The sequence below is a fragment of the Maniola hyperantus genome, chromosome 11, assembly GCF_902806685.2.
Source record: "Maniola hyperantus chromosome 11, iAphHyp1.2, whole genome shotgun sequence".
Lineage (NCBI taxonomy): Eukaryota > Metazoa > Arthropoda > Insecta > Lepidoptera > Nymphalidae > Maniola > Maniola hyperantus.
The window spans coordinates 2,985,586-3,003,044 of NC_048546.1; the positions used below are offsets into that span (position 1 = coordinate 2,985,586).

Genomic DNA, 17,459 nt, shown 5'->3' on the forward strand with positions numbered 1-17,459 from the left:
TTAGTGATTAATCGGTCATTCAAAAGGTTAACGCTGACTGACTTTTTGTCTTTGTTATTTGTATGGGATTACGTAACAGAGAGAGCCCTATACTAACTCTCCATGGATATTCGATAGAGCGGTATAGAAAATATAGTACGAATTTGTAGTGCGAATGCGAACACGCTACCTCTCATGCCTCACACCACTTTATATTTTAACCGCGATGAGCGGTCTCGCGCGCTCGGTTCGGTCAAAGGAGAGTTTAATATGAGCGCTCCAGATACTTTCCGCAAAATAAGGATTATTTCAACTTAATCCCAAGTGATATTTAAAGAGCATACACGATACTTACAGCAAACGGGAATTCTGCTGCACTTGTGCAAGTATGCAAATGATATCTTTTAAAACAAAATTTTTAAAAGGTATTTTTGCACTATTTGCATAATATTTGTAAATGGTTGTGCAGATGTTGGTTTTTTTTGCATTATTTTTACCTGGAAAGGTGGATTTTTACCCGAAATTCAGAAAATGTTATGGCTGAAAAATGCGAATTATTATATCAAATAATGTTGACGAGAAAGGTTAGATCATAAAATAAATAAACATTATTCTCTATATATAAAAATGAATCGCTGAATGTGTTGCTGATCGCAAATCTTGAGAACAGCTGAACCGATTTCGCTAATTCTTTTTTCATAATATTCCTTGAAGTACGGGGATGGTTCAGAAAAATTTAAAAAATCGACTGTTAGGCGTTACGAAGTTCGCCGGGGCAGCTAGTGAATAATAAAATTCATAATTAATATTATTTTTTCTAATATTTAAATACCTTCTTTTTCCAACAAATCTTTAGATCTTAACCCATAATTCTTACGAACACTAAATTGGTTAGAAATAGTATAGGTAGGTAGTTTCTACTAAAACCTGTAAACCTGCCGAGAGTAAAAATAAAATTTGAATATGATTTTTTTTTTTTTATAACACTTAGGTACCTACAATTAGATTTTTTAAATTATATTCTAACTCACCCAAGCAAAATATAAAACTAAACCAAACCTAACTAAAGCAATCCTCGTTTTATCATTAGGGAAATCTGAACAATAAATAAAAAATTCTAGCGAAACAAGGGCCTTTCCCAGTGGATCGCGGAATTTTTATTTAGGTGTGTTTTACACCGACTGCCCAAAAAAAGTGTACCTAATGTTATAATAGAATAGAATAGATTTTTATTCAAATAAACTTTTAAAAGTGCTTTTGTATCGTCAACTAGTTTAATTTACCACTGGTTCGGAATGCCGTTCCTACCGAGAAGAACCAGCAACAAACTCGGCGGTTGCTCTTTTCAAGAGATCTATTTACAATATTATTAAGGGTTGATATTGTATGTATTTTCTTTTTTTATTAAAGAATATTAGCCAATTTTAGTATGCTGACTAATATTCCCCTTTCCGCTCCAAGTAAACGTAAAGCTTGTGCTAGGAGTAGGTACCTACGATAATACTTCAACGGGATGGGGTTTCAGCCGAATATTGCATAAAAAATATTAAAAGCTTTATTTCAGCCCCCCCACCCCCAACGAAATGGGGGGCTTTAATGTGGAGTAACTTGTGTATAATTTCAGTTATGTCCTTGTACTTGAACAACAAATACTAAAATTAGATAAATATTACAAAGAAACGAAATCATGGCATTTTTAAAGGGCATCATAATTTAACAATAAATAATAGTACAATGAACTTCTCCAATTTGTGCGTCTATGTTAAAGTTAAAATTAAAAATTAAAACTATCCCATCGCCCCATCGTGTAAATGCCTCGCGGTATCCCATAATTCTCTTATGGGAATTATGGGATACCGCGAGGCATTTACACGACAGACAATAACTTATTCACACAATAAAAACCCTTGTATCGGCAATGCACTTGACAGTAATTGCAATAGGGATTTATTCCCACTAGCTCAATGCCTAATGATTGAAATATTCAATTCAACAAGAGAATGTACCGTACAATATGGAGAGGAAAGGGGAATATTAGTCATTTAACATGGCTAATATTCTTTAAAAAAAGCATAAATCGTGCAATGCAAGTGAATATAGACTCCTAGTTAGATTCATCTACACACTGAATGAAAAGTGCACAATGAAGTCGTTAGAACCAGTCGACGGGAAGCAATTTGTAGCACAGAAAATTCTTTTAAAGAATACATTCTAACTTAGAAGATAACAACAGAAACAGTTCTCACGAAAACAAGCCTTTTCACCGCGTTATAAGAACCACAATAGCACCAATAGTTTTCGATAGTATTCACAATGCGGGTAGTTGTAAAAATACGCGAGGGTCGATACAGACAATTGGCGCACTTGTTTTGAAATAATGAGTTCTGTTTTATACTAACTTGTTTAATACAATTATCGTTTTATTTATGGTTGAACTTGTGTAGTAAAATACTACACAAGTACTAGTATTACACAACACACAGTACATTACATGTATAGTACTACACAAGTACTACACAAGTAAGTAGTAAGTAGTAGTAAGTGTACTATGTATATTTTTTCTTTAGTCCTAGTAGGTATGTTTCCAATATTTTCAACTAGGTTTGTTCACTATTGAACCAATATTATACAATTTACGAGCCCACGAGCTACACAGAGAAATTACCGTCTGAGCTCATTTCATCTGTTGAAACTATAATAAGGAGATTAAGTATAACCCGGGACCTGCCTGCCGCGCCGCACCGTTTGATAGCTATCGCAATTAGCACCAGTGGCCCTACCGCGGTTGTTTGACAGCTACAATGTCACGATCGCAATCATCTCTGATTGGTTAATGCTCGCTCACTATTGGCCACAATGCATTGTTGCAACAAGAATCGCACAAATTCAGCCAATCAGAACAATTGAGATTGTAATAATGATTGATGCAGGTTTTAGACAATCGCCCTACCGATTGACTAACAGCTAGCTTGACCAGAAAAATAAAAAACGTAAGTAATCATAATAATTACTCTATTTTGCACAAATAAATTCCTATTTAGAATACACAAATGCCCACCACATGCCCAATTATCAATTTATTTTACACATAGTAACATTAATTTTATCTATCACTTTTTTTTGTTCATACCTACCCGCAATATTTTGAATGCAAATAATATCGTTTACTTTTAAGTTAATGAAATCAGTTCATGTTGTTTATTTTAAATTATTAATATGTTCGACGATAGTAGTTAATTTACTTGAATACAGGAAAAACAAACAAAATTAAACAGGTATCGAAAATGTAAGTGATGAAATCTTCCAAGAATTACTTTTTTATAAGTACAAAGTTCAGGATTCCGTTTTGAAAATCTTCTCTAATATAATATAGGCAAGTTTTTGTTTAAGATAATGTTTAATTATGGCTCTAAATTACATTTCCGTGTATACTAAGAATTAATACAAGCAAAAATATATTATCAAAACTCAAGAAAACTGTGATACATACATAAGAACATAAGTCTAAAACGATACAAAGTGAAGATTAAAGACTAAAAATTAAGTGAAATTAAGAGTGAATAAACAAAACTGAAAACTTGCCCAAATTAGAAGAATCTTATAAACCATTCAAAAATAAAGCATATTTTGGAATAAGAGCAAATAAATACAACAGAAAACTGGCTGAAAATAGAAAGCAAATTATTTTGCTAGTATAATGGATGGAATGACTACATACTACAATCATCTTGTATGTCCGCAAATATATAGTTGTCCATTGATGCTTACTGAATGCAGTCCAATTGTGCCTCCATATAACATCTACACACCACCTTTAGTGCCAGTTACTGTGGTACCACCACAAATAGTAACCCCTATATTATGTCCATACACAAGCACTTTAGTTACGGAACCCGTCATTCCTATTACACCTACAATTGTAGTTGATGTAACACCTGTTGTATGTAATAATTTATATAGTCACATATATGAGCCTGAATTTAATTGCACAGAAAAATCTGTATCCACAGAAGCTTTGAGCAATAACGTTCAATGTCAGGAAGATATTGTGTCAAAACAAGATGCAGAAGAAGTTATTGTTAAATCACAGGATAGTGAAGAAAGTGTAAGTCCTATTGAGCGGTATCTACAGTTGCAAAAAGAACTGTTTCCAACAGCAAGGATGTTATCAATAGACCCAAATTCGATAATAGATGAGTTCTGCAAATTAGAAAGTGTACGTAATAATGTGTCGTGGATTTTAGACTTGGAATTCGGTGTACCTAGGGTACCTGTTACAAGAGCCATCGCTACATACGATGTGAAATTTAACAGTATTCATTGTAAGAATACCCCAGGTGCTATACATCCAGGTTTTGAGAAGTGCAATAGTGGTTTTAAGCGTGCTATTCTCTTTTATTACGACTGTATTGTATCTAACTGGTACAATGGCTATATTGTTTTGAATTACGATAAATGCGTCGAGAATTTTCAGTCCTGGTTGCAATTACCGATGCAGATTTTTGGGATGTGTTGGCCTTAGAATGTAGCATGTTTTATAACGCAGAGCATGTACCTACTTAGTTTTAAGATTTTGTAAATATAACCCTGTACATTGTTTTACACTTTTACGTGCATTGCTCGAATATTTTTAAATAAAAATGCTAAACGCTAAAGTAGTATTTTCTGTTATACGCAATCTCTGAATTAAACTAAAATGAAAGATCTTAATCGTATTTCTATCCCTTTCATAATGCTCTCTGAAGAAAAGGAGTTAAATATCAAATATGTTTAGGTATCTATAGTACACGACAGGTCAAATCAAATGAAATCAAATCAAATGGTTTATTCAAAATAGCTGTACTAAATTACACTTTTTGAATGTCGGTTGTTGCATTTTGTAAGGTGATAATAATAGTGATGATAATTTTTACGCGAACTTAAAAACTAAAGCTACGAGGGTTCCAAACGCGCCCAGATCTGAGAAGAGCCAGGTCGAGATGGCAATCGGGGTGGAGACGCACAGCCTCCGCACTAACCCGGTACGGACGAGCGCGGGTGTGCGGGGTGTCCCCCGCTTCATCCTCCGATTGCCATCTCGCACTATACTAAAAAATATTCCACCGTACGCAACTAATGATTATTCTCATTAGCGCCATCATTCGTGGGAAAATATCGCCTTGATGCGTGTGTAATTTCATTTCGGATTCCCTCTTATCGCCAACCCGTCCTATATTTCGTTGACACGTTTACATTTTATCGTGCCGTTCAGTGTAACCATCCAGTAGTGTTGCATAGAAAAGTTTACCGTGCATATCGACAGTGTCCCCAAAATCGCTGATATTAATATCGATACGCATTTTCTAGGCGACCGTGTCCAATTTTGGGCCACTTCATCACTTTCCATTAATAAAATTGTGGTCAAACGTGTGTATATTTTATATTTTTTCTAAATATAAGATGAAGATTTAAATAAATAAATAGGTGGCGCATTCTAACGCATGCGGGTACAATGGGCAATTCAAAAGGAAATATTTTTTGTGTGCAGTATCTATAGATCTAAACTCTACGCAATCTCTTAACTTTTAAATGACATTTCTAAATTCTCTTTCCTGTTGTTCATATTAATGTTCTCTGCGAAAAAGAATAGAATAATAATATAGTACATATCTGCTTTCCTTCTCTCTATCTCTAACTTAAACTATTTAGAGAATAAGTACGACAGAATCAGCCACAATATCTATAGAATGAATTACTTAAATTATTTAAATTGAATGTGGTAGCTTATGCGATAGTCAAGTATCGATACATTTGAAATATTATTCCGATCGTAAGTATTGCTACTGTCTAAAATAGTTCTGCAATCTGCATGTCAAAGCAAATGTAGTTTCCCTACCGTAAAAGAGATGTCGTTGATATAAGATTATCTCACGCTAATTTTATTAAATTGAGTAGTGGGTACCGCCAACCGAGCCTAAATAATGTTAGATATTTATGACAATTCCTTCGTCTTTTTGCGAAGATCACCTAAGTAACATGTTTTCCAAATTCATATAAGAGATTATTAGGGTTTAAAGCGATATGTACGTGTAATAGTTATAAATACAATGAGTTTAAACGAGATGTGATACGAAATACTTATTAGCTAAATAATACGTGAATCAAAACTAGTGTTTTTACGAGAAAATAAACGTGTGTGATTACGAATCGATATTTCCTTTTAAACATGGTGCCGAAACCTCGGGAATATTAAGAAACTATCATTAAATGTTATGAAAAATGTTATTGTGTTACGCAGAATATTGTTCAAATGTTAGGTGAGATAGAAATACTGTGTTATGGAAACAAGAAGACTAGCAATTTTACAAGGTTTGATGAACTTTAAAAACAGTGAGTGAACATTTTTATAACCTTTGACACCTAACATTTTAAAACTTGAAACGAGAACTTTTGAATAACTTTGGACTTTTTGGACATTTTATGAAGTTTGAAAATTAACGTTTTGCACTTTTACGTAAAGATTTTGTGAAGATTATTACAAATAGTCCGGTCAAAGTAGACAATTAAGTGTGAAGATTAATACCTATAGGCTGGTCAAAATAGATAATCAAGATTGACTTTTTGCACTTTTTATGAACTTTTAAAACCAACTTTGGAACTGTTTAGGATATTATTCTTGAACTGTGAAGATGAACTTTTTGCACTTTTTGTGAACTTTTGAAACTTTATTTGGATGGTTATTTTACTTTGAAGGTTAACTTTTGAACTTTTATGTGAACATTTTAACAAGATTTTTACAAACATTTAGTGAACTTTTTTTTGGAAGATTTCTTTATTTTTTAACATATATAACTATACTTTTTGGAAATAAACATGGAGTTAATAAGCCTAATAAAACGTCAACAAGAATTGTTTGAGCAGTTGAGAAAGGCTGAGCGCAACCTTAGGAAAGCCAACCAAGAGATGCGGTCAAAATATAGTTATTTGACTGCTAGAATGGAAGCGTTGGATAAATTAGAAGATGCATTTAGTCAAAATCACTTGGAAATTGTTGCAAAAGCTACATCAGAGCAGACACTACAGTTACCATATTTTAAGGATGATTTGCAGGACAATTTTCAGGAATTTTTCTTACAATATAAATCTCTTCTAAAGGAGTATATTGCATTTATAAATCCAACCACCATGACTACAAAGGCAACTACGAGCACGAGTGCAGTGACAAATGTAAACAGCTTAGAAGTTAAATTGCCTAGAATTGAACTTCCTAAATTCTCTGGCAAATATACCGAGTGGCAATCCTTTTTTGACATGTTTGTCTCACTTATACACGAGAATAGCACACTTGCGCCAGTACAAAAATTACACTACTTAAAATCAAACTTATCAGGAGAACCAGAAATGTTATTGAGAAATTTTCCTACAACAGATGCTAATTACACGGAAGCCTGGGAACAATTAACTAAACGCTACAACAATGAGAGATATAACTGTAATTCAATTATGAAGACTTTATTTGGACAGAAAACTGTACAGAATGAATCTGCAAGTGCCCTTAAACTTTTACTAGATACTACAACTTCTTGTTTGAAAGCACTAAATAATCTTAACATTAAGACAGATCAGTGGGATGCTATAATTCTTCATTTAGTAGTTTCAAAATTGGATCATGAGTCTCATCGACAATGGGAACAAGAAGTAAGTAAGACATCAGACGAGCTACCTACATGGTTACAGTTAGAAGCATTTTTAGAAACGAGATTCAGAAGTTTGGAAATGATTGATAGTAAACATACGAGCACTACAAAACCAACACAAAGGAAGAACATACAGCAAGAAGTAAATACTAAGGCATTTCATTCTGCAGTCGAAGAGAAAGTGAGCACTACTGAGCAGACCTGCGCGATGTGTGATGGTTCACATTTCATTTATTACTGTGCTGAATTCAAAACGTTACCTGTGATTGAGAGACAGAAGTTAGTAGAAACGAAGAAGCTATGCTTCAACTGCATGGCGCCTACACATCCTGTAATTAGGTGCCACCAGAGAACTTCTTGTCGCCGGTGCGGCCGAAAGCACCATACACTGCTCCATTTTGAGAAAGAGGATAAGCAAGCGTTTGATACTGCGAGACCAACTGAGAAACAGGCAGAACAATATACTAGTGATGAGACAACGGTGGTAGCTAATTTTTCTAGAGGTGAATTGAGGACTTATCATGTGTTGTTAGCTACTGCTATTGTGAAAACTGCGCCTACAACTGGGTCGCATGCTCTTAGAGCGTTGATAGATCAGGGCTCTCAAGCCTCTTTTGTTAGTGAAGATACTGTGCAATTACTAGGTCTTAAGCGTACTAATGTGAATGGTAAGGTGTTTAGTTTGGGAGATGGTCAGCTGAGTATTAAACATGCAGTTAGTATTAAAGTCGAATCGCGTTATGAACCTGGAAAAAATATAACTGTTAATGCTTACGTTATAAAATCACTTACCTCTTTGTTACCGTCGCATGAAGTACATATCCCCGATTGGCTGGAGCTGAAAAACTTATCTCTCGCTGATCCTGGATTCGCGTCGCCTGGAAGAGTTGATGTACTACTTGGTGCTGACGTATATGGAGAAATAATGCTGAGTGGTATTAAGAATTATTATATGGTTATTAAGAAGAGCCCGTATGGAAATCTTATAGCACAAAACACTATATTTGGCTGGATTGTGTCTGGAAAAGTGTCACCAGATTTACATAGTGAAACCATTACTAGTTTACATGTTCAGGTAGAGGAAGACAAGTTACTTAGAAATAGGGAAATAGAGAACGAGATTAACACTACTGAGAGAAAAACAACTAGAGAAGAGAAACTTTATGAAGAGAAACACGAGAAAACTACAATACGAGAACGAGAAGATGGAAACGTCATATTGAGTTTACCGTTTAAAACTACTGAGCTGCAATGTCAATATGGAAAATCATGTGACATTGATACGAGAAAAGAATATTTGTTAGAGAGAAATCTGAGAAATAATACTACACTCGCTAACGAACATAACATGTTGGAGAATCACGAACATTGGAAGATTGAAACTGGTTGGGTATTCAAACGAGAGATTGATAACATAGAAGACGCACACAAAGATGATAGAGTGAAAATTCCTACTGACGAGTTGTATCAAACCGTACAGCATTACACTAATCAAGATCAAAAACACAATTACAGTGAGGACATACTTTCATTGGAGATCAAAGATTGTGTTACAAAACAGAGCGCTTTATCTATTCTTCGTCCCCTTTTTAAAGAAAATGGAATTTTAAGAGTTGGTAAATGTCAGAGTGAAGGTGAAGAAAGCTACGATGTAAATAATACAAATATTTCTTCAGCTAAGGGTCATCTTAGCCAGCTAACCATTCTTAGTACTCACACAAATACACCAAATGATGGTCCTCAAAAAGGAACGAGTTTCAAGAGATACAAATACTGGACATCGAGAGTACGTAAGAAAGAAGCAGGTGTTCGAGGAGGTAACGTTCAGGCGAGAAGAGTCGTCGGGGATTGTACATTAGGGCGTGCTTAATCGCGATACGTTTGTTAGTGCAGAACCATAACCCAGATGACCCTCTCCCATTAGCACCTGGTAATTTTAGTATAAGTGATTAGATATTAATGTCGCGTACTATACTTGGATCAGTATGTAACTTTACATAGAGGAAAATTAATTAATTTGTTAAATTATTTTGCCTCAAATATTAACAGAGTTTGTGAACAACTTAAATCACATAATTTACTTGTAAAATGGAGTTTAGGCAAAATTGTAATCAATCGTATTTTTACCTGACGATGTGATGCGAGCCGTTAATGTACATGTGAAAGAAGTTTTTTCAGAACGCGCAATCACTAAATTTTGTCTTTACTAACTAAATCTTAGTAGCTCAACACACATTGTCACGGTGGGCGGTTGTGCCAAACGATTTTAGTTAATTAGGTATACATTATTTTGCTTTACTTTTAATTTTTATTTTGAGAATGTAATTCTGTCTTCTGCATTACTATAGATTACTAAAGAAAACGTTATTATGTATTCTCTACTAGATTGTTGTTTTAATACGAGTTGAGTTACGAGTAGGTACTTCTTACATGAATTTTTGTTTAATTTTGCACTGTATAACTTACTAGAATTTGTTAGATTTACTTTACAATAAGTTTGGTTTTTTTTTTTAACTCTTATACAACATGTACGTGTCGTTGTATCACGGTGGGCGGCTTAATGCTGTATAGTGTACAATTGTATGTTCTAATTACGAGTTTTTTTTTATTTTGTTATATTCTAGAACTATTTTTTTTGGACTTGTTTTTTGATAACGTTGAAGAACGAAGTCCTTGATGGGCGGAATGTCTAAAATAGTTCTGCAATCTGCATGTCAAAGCAAATGTAGTTTCCCTACCGTAAAAGAGATGTCGTTGATATAAGATTATCTCACGCTAATTTTATTAAATTGAGTAGTGGGTACCGCCAACCGAGCCTAAATAATGTTAGATATTTATGACACAGTGCAATTCCTTCGTCTTTTTGCGAAGATCACCTAAGTAACATGTTTTCCAAATTCATATAAGAGATTATTAGGGTTTAAAGCGATATGTACGTGAAATAGTTATAAATACAATGAGTTTAAACGAGATGTGATACGAAATACTTATTAGCTAAATAATAAGTGAATCAAAACTAGTGTTTTTACGAGAAAATAAACGTGTGTGATTACGAAGCGATATTTCGTTTTTAAACAGCTACAAAAGCAATCATCGATACCAGATAGCACAATACATCCATATTTTCGATAATATCGTTAGCTAGTATGTAAAGGTACCTAGTATTAACTAGAATATTCTATGGGTGATTTGAAGGCTTCTAACATCTCCCATTGTAGTCTATCAATAGTATCGATAAACAATCAGCAACACTACCATCCAGTTTATTGCCACTACGCAATATTTGATATCAGAAAAGGATTTGTTGACGCATGTTACTGTACGAATATCGAAATACAGCGATGTATTTCATGCAGGTAGATATGTAGAATTGTGGATGGAAACTTTTGTAGCCCATATATCTGTTTTATTAAACCCGTTATCGACAATCAGATTGAATAGACTTTCAAAAATGCCAGTGTGTCCTGCACTGGATTTTTAGAAAATAAAATTGACAATTTTTTTAAAAATAGGATTTTGTTAATGATTTTAAGCTTATTTCGAGGTTTAACGACATATTTTAATGTAGATGTGCCCGTTATACAGACCACGATTAATTTGATATTCGCGTTGGTTGCAATTGGGTTGAAATATCGACAAATAAAAACATCAAATTAATCTAGCGTTTAAACTATCGTGAGTGATTTCCATTATATGTAATATCTCTCAACGGCTATACTCACGTGTTTAGTCGACGTTAGCCTGACTCAGCCGCGTCTCAACCGCAACACGTGCGCGAACTGACTCCCTTAAAAAAGGACCCCGGATGGGTTCGAAACTAGTCGGGCTAACGTCGACTAAACACGTGAGTATAGCCGTTGAGAGATATTACATATAGGTAATCAATTTAATCGTGGTATGTACCCATTATCTACATCAAAATTGGATTTTGTTATTATGAACTTACCGGGTATTTATAGACACAGCTGGTGATTGATGAGACCTTGATCGTTCGAAAATACTTATCCAGTTTGAATTTGTATTGATTTCATTCAGTCCACCAAGCAACATCGCTAAATCCGAAAATGTACCAAATTCTAATAGGAAAAGCCTGAATAATATTTTTGATCTATCGATTCTAATTATTATTAGTTATGATGTAGGTATTTTATTAGATCATGTCGTCTCACGGCTGAAATTAATAATAATCAATCCTTAATCTGTCGTCGTGAATTGGTGGTCGTAAATTATGGTCGTAATTTTTTTTAGCACTGAGACTCCATGGCCCCAGGGTCTCCACGGCAAACCGAACAAAAGTATAACTCTCGATAAGACAGGAATATTAGCGCCACTTGCCGTTTCCAGCTGTTTCTGCTGCGGCTTTCGGCTTTGATGCTGTCTCCCTAATATGACAACGGGGCCAATGTGTCAACGCACGTTGCGTCCCACATTAGCGCCCGTCCCCGTTCCCAGGGAACCAGCGTTAATGCATCAGGTCTCTTGCCATCATCCCGACTAATCCATGCCGGATCAATGAGCGCAGGAACGTCTATGGTGGCAAGAGCCCTTTTGATCGTATCAAAAAGGCAAAAAATTGTATGATCTTTTATAAAACTGATTACAGATGGATTGTATTATTAATTTCGTCTGTTAGATATCACGGGTACCTCTTAGGATTTATATACCATACCTAATTCATCAGCATCATTATTATCATCCGGTAGACTTCCACTGCTGAACATTTGTAGGGACTTCCACACGCCACGGTCTTGCGCTGCCTGAATCCAGCGGCTCCCTGCGACTCGTTTGATGTCGTCTAATGGGGATACGCAGCACTGCGCTTTCTGTTGCGACTTGCGAGGTCGCCATTCTAGCAGCTTGGTCTCTATTTGTGTCTATCGGTTTTTCGAACAAGTGCCGTGCCCCTTTTCCCTTCAGCTTCGCAACCCGTTGAGCTATTTCGGTACCTAATTGGTATAATAGTATAGGTAAACTTTTACAACGTAGTATAGCTATTTAAACTTTTACGTGGTAACTAGCCACGGCCGAAGCCTCTCACCAGACCAGACCAGAAATTTAGATATCAATGTAAACGAGTCCTATTCTAGTCTAATAGTCGATTCGGATCGTTTACACTGGTCATAGAATTCACCGCAGAATTTAATTTATTGACCGCAGCCACGCTTCAAATTAATAATTCCACTCGATAATTAACGGATTTGGTTTCGGTTATGATACTTAGAACAACCGAACAGTTAAATTACAGTTTTGCCAAAATATGCATTTGAAAAGTTCTTGAAAACAAAGCTTTGTGAAAGTTCTCAAAGATGTGTGAAGTCTACCAATCCGCACATGGCAGCGTGGTAGACTATGGCCAAAACCCTTCTCACTCTGAGAGGAGATCCGTGCTCTGTAGTGAGCCGGTGATGGGTTGATCATGATGATGATGATAAATTTTTATGTTAGTGTTTTACCTACTCTTCAAGGAAATTTCTAAATAATTACTTATCAAAAATTGCAGGACCGGCACTACCTAACCTACTAATTATTGACAAGTGATACACTTGATTCAAAATAATAAAAAAATCATCATCATCATCATCTCAATTCTCGCGGGCCCACTACTGAACACGGATCTCCTCTCAAAATGAGAAAGGCTTAGGCCATAGTCTATCACCCTGACCAAGTGCGGATTAACAGACTTTGTGAACATTATGGAGAATCATAAGACATGTTTCCTCACGACGTTTTTTTTTATTACTAAGCAAGTTTTATTTATTTGCTTAAAACGCACATGACTCCGAAAAGTAAGAGATGCGTTCTCGGGATTGAACCCAGGACCCCAAATAGGAGGCTAATGTCTTAATCACTAGGTTATCACACGATAAAATCAGTACCCTTATTATAAATACGAAAGTGTGTTTGTTTGTTGGTTTGTTCTTCAATCACGTCGCAACGGTGTAACGGATTGACCTGATTGCATGGGTACCTATAGATAAAGACCTGGAGAGTGACATAGGCTACTTTTTATCCCGGAAAATCAAAGAGTTCTCACGGGATTTTAAAAAACCTAATTCTACACGGACGAAGTCGCGGGCATCAGTTTGTAAAAAATAAATGTACCAAGGTAATCGATCTGGTGACACAACATACAATAATATTAAAGCAATGAGAGATACACCTATATGAAAAGAGAGCCTTCTTGGAAAAATACAGATTGTATATCAAGTACGCGACGTACGCCACAGGTTGAAATGGCAATCGGGAAGGGAACGGCCCCGCACACCCGCACAGCCCCCGTGCTAACCCGATGCGGGCCAGCGCGGGTGACATGTGAGCGTACGGGGCAGCCCCCCGCCTCATAGCCCGACTGCCATCTCGACCTTTCGCAGACCATACCTATTTGATTACAAATTAATGTACTTCTTCCCTATAACATTTCTTAGTAGAGAAGACGGCCATATTATGGTGAAATAAATAACATAAGTTGAGTCAATATTTAATTATTAACAAAATTACTGTGCAAACGAACAATACATCAACATCATCATAAACTATTCATTCAAACAAAATTATAATAGAATATACATTATTACAAACATCACTCGTGAATATGTACTTGATAAATGCACATACATTTCTTACATAATAATTATTAGAGATTATCATAACAAACTGTGATTTGGTAAATTTCACATTTTTTGTATTACATTCAAATTATCCGCTAAACTATACAAAAAAAGCTTCAAAACTTAAGCTAAAATATAAATTTGATCTTATCTATTTATATTACAAACCTAATTAAAAGCTAATAGAAATTATTAGACTAATAACTTACAACGATCTGGGTGATATTTACAAAGAAAGGTTTATAATATAATAATATGCTGAGAAGGAAGAACTACAATAAATAATCGTTAATACTGTATACAAAATATAAGCATCTAGGGCAAGATATAACTAACTATTTACAATTTAAAGCATACCTAAAAATATATCCTAAGGGGTAAAATTAATTATGAATATAGAAGTAAAACAAAATTTATACAATGAATAGCTTAAGCATTTTAATTAAATACTGCAAAAAGATATTATAATGTACCCGGTCACAAAGTACACATGAAGAACGTGAAACTTTTTTGAAAGTTCAAAATTGTTAAAAAAAGACAAAAAAAACTTTAAAAATTGTTTGGCTTTTCCATTATTATTTTTGTAATTAAAAACGATTTGTTATGTCTATTTTTTAATTTCATATTGATTCCGCTCCTTGCCTTATTATAAGCTATTGCCTTTTTATTGGCATAATATATGGAGCTTATGCATAAGCAAAACTAAAAATAACTTTAAAAAACAAACAAATATTTCCTATTTTTTAAATTATTTTTTGACGATTTTGAACATAGCTTCACTTCCTTCGTTTGTGCACTTTATGACTGGGCACATTTTATTTAGTTAAAAGCAATTAATAATACTATTGGATCGGGAATAAATTCTACAAAATGTAGTTGTATTTACAATAAGCTGTTTGATATTGCTGCGATGCGTGAACCAGATAGTAAAACTGTGTCGAAAACAAGCTGTGATTGCATTGTGTAAGGGCGTTTATTAAAGTCCAATCCTGAACGGTTATTGCAGATTGTATGTTTTGACGACATAAAATGGAAATGTATTGTTGATAAACAACACACATCAGTGGACCCAATTATAAAGTTGTTTATTGATTAAAAGAATAATAGGTAAGTATTAAATTGCATCTAATTAATATCCAAAACAACAACAATAGTTTTTTTTTCATGTTGGAAACTTTGTCTTCTATTATTATACTTATTATCGAACTACGACATACGTTTGCATTGTCATAAAAATTGAAGAAGAACTTCAACAAATTAAATTTGTCAAAAAAATTCTGCAATGCAAAAAGAATGCAAACGTAAAGTCAACAAAACAAGTTATGAGATCCATCACACACGACAACCTCTCAAACATTCACATATTTACGTTTTTTGGTGCAAACACACGGTTGAATAACAAAAATACCATAAAGTTCAATGGAATTGAATGAAACAAATTAATAAATTTTTATTTGATAAAAATTTAAAAGGTAAACACTAAGTTAACCATGATAGTAGCAATGCAAAGTTCTTGGCCTCCGAACTAGCATTCCCTGTGCTAATGAAAGATACTATCAATTATTTTGAGTGGGAAACAAAAGGCGGAGGCTGACATACTTAGAGCGATGTGCCTTTAAAAAGGGATTTAAAAAAAAACAAAGGGTGAAAGGCATGTACTGTGATATTATTTAGAACAGTAATCTGCAATAACCATAATTACTATTTACATCACCGTTACACAAACGTGACACAGAACATAGCCTCGCACTAGTCCTGTACAGCCTTAGGGTGGACTGCTCCAATAATAAAACGCCTCAGAAAATGTTGAATCAAATCAACATTTTTGAAGGTACCTATACAAAATCGTCAGTTCGTTATCGACAAGGTTGGTTACAAAAGGCAAATGCCCATTTTTTGTCACGATTCGGCCATCAATATGATTAAAACTATTAAAAAAATTACAAAAAAAAGTATTTCGTAAAAAAAATATTGGTGATACCAATTTGTGCGAAGCCATCCGGAATTTAAAAGCCAGATTAAAAGTAAAACTCGACTGTTTATTTCAAAACCATATTTATAAAACCATTATATTATGGTTTTTTTAATGATTATAAAACCATATTATGGTTTTATGTCAATCTTAATGCCTACTATTTTTTTCATTGATGATGACCTTGGTTTAAACCGACAGAGCATTTCCCTTTATCATTAAGTTTTTAGTTAATACAATAGGGTATTTGACACTATGTAATAGAATAAGAACTGCATAACTCATAAGTTTTTTTGAACAAAGTAATTTTTGATGAGAAGTATTTTTATTCCTAATACTTATTTAAATTAGAATTTAATTGCTAATTTATTTTAAGGCAAAAGGGGTTATTATTAATAATTTTTATGACTTCTTTAAAACAAGAGCCAAATTCCCTATCATATTACAATCAATAACAACATTCTTTACTACCGTTTATCTTTATCAATCGTATGATTTAAACCACTTTGTCTCGCATGTTTATTCACCACATATTATTGTTAGTAGTTCTCACTTACACTTCACAAGTCTATTGATCAATATTGATAAACACCAACGGAATTGTTGTTTTAAGAGTTCACAGTTTGCAATATCCACGGTACAAACTTAGATATTCTCGTACAGACTCCGGGCAGGTTCGCCTCGCCGCAGCCGATTCCCCAACTTATTATACCTGCCAGGAAATATCTTTGATCTTTCCCTTTGACCTGTAATATAGAAAAATTAGTAACTCAACTTTATGTTAGTGGAAGGGCAATCGAAAAAAATGAGATGTTTCCACAAATAGCCTAATAACTATGAAACAGTTTGATTTGTTTTTATAAAACTTGGAACTCATGTAGTTTATCAATTTCAGCTGTTTAGGGTGTAGATGTTTAGGACAGAATCCTTTTCATATTGCTGTTATTAAAATCAATCGCGGAGTTTAAATAATTCCTGTTATATAAGTGTATTCACCAAATCCACAGGATTTTGCTCGATTCGTTTGCAGAAAATTTTAGTCCAGATTGCATAAAACTCCGTTAGTGCGACTACTGTCGGCGGTACATTTGTTCGGGATACGTCATGAAACGTTATCGATTGAATTGCGCCATCTAGTTTCTACTGTGGCAACCGCCACAAGTTGTATTGGTACAGTACAGTTATGCTACCTTTATTTTATACGTCAACTATAACCCCGCTAGC

General features: G+C 34.4%; 2 protein-coding genes across 3 annotated transcripts in view; one reads left to right on the forward strand and one right to left on the reverse strand.

The window, feature by feature from the left end:
* The first annotated feature begins 3,121 nt into the window (after positions 1 to 3,121).
* On the forward strand, positions 3,122 to 4,685 carry LOC117986241 (uncharacterized). The gene has a single exon (XM_034973075.2). It carries the CDS (start codon positions 3,677 to 3,679, stop codon positions 4,499 to 4,501), a length of 825 nt encoding a protein of 274 aa, XP_034828966.1. The 5' UTR covers positions 3,122 to 3,676; the 3' UTR covers positions 4,502 to 4,685.
* An 11,223-nt stretch (positions 4,686 to 15,908) lies between these two features.
* The window catches only part of Sb (serine proteinase stubble), a 154,281-nt gene continuing 152,730 nt past the window's right edge, over positions 15,909 to 17,459 (reverse strand). For both annotated transcript variants that reach the window (XM_069501930.1, XM_034973072.2), the window contains exon 10: positions 15,909 to 16,981. In XM_069501930.1, coding sequence (XP_069358031.1) covers positions 16,844 to 16,981 — 138 coding nt within the window. In that variant the 3' untranslated portion in view covers positions 15,909 to 16,843. The remainder of the gene's footprint in view (positions 16,982 to 17,459) is intronic.

Bases quoted from the DNA above. Each gene is read 5' to 3' on its own strand.
- LOC117986241 (XM_034973075.2), top strand. From the start codon at position 3,677: ATGGATGGAATGACTACATACTACAATCATCTTGTATGTCCGCAAATA.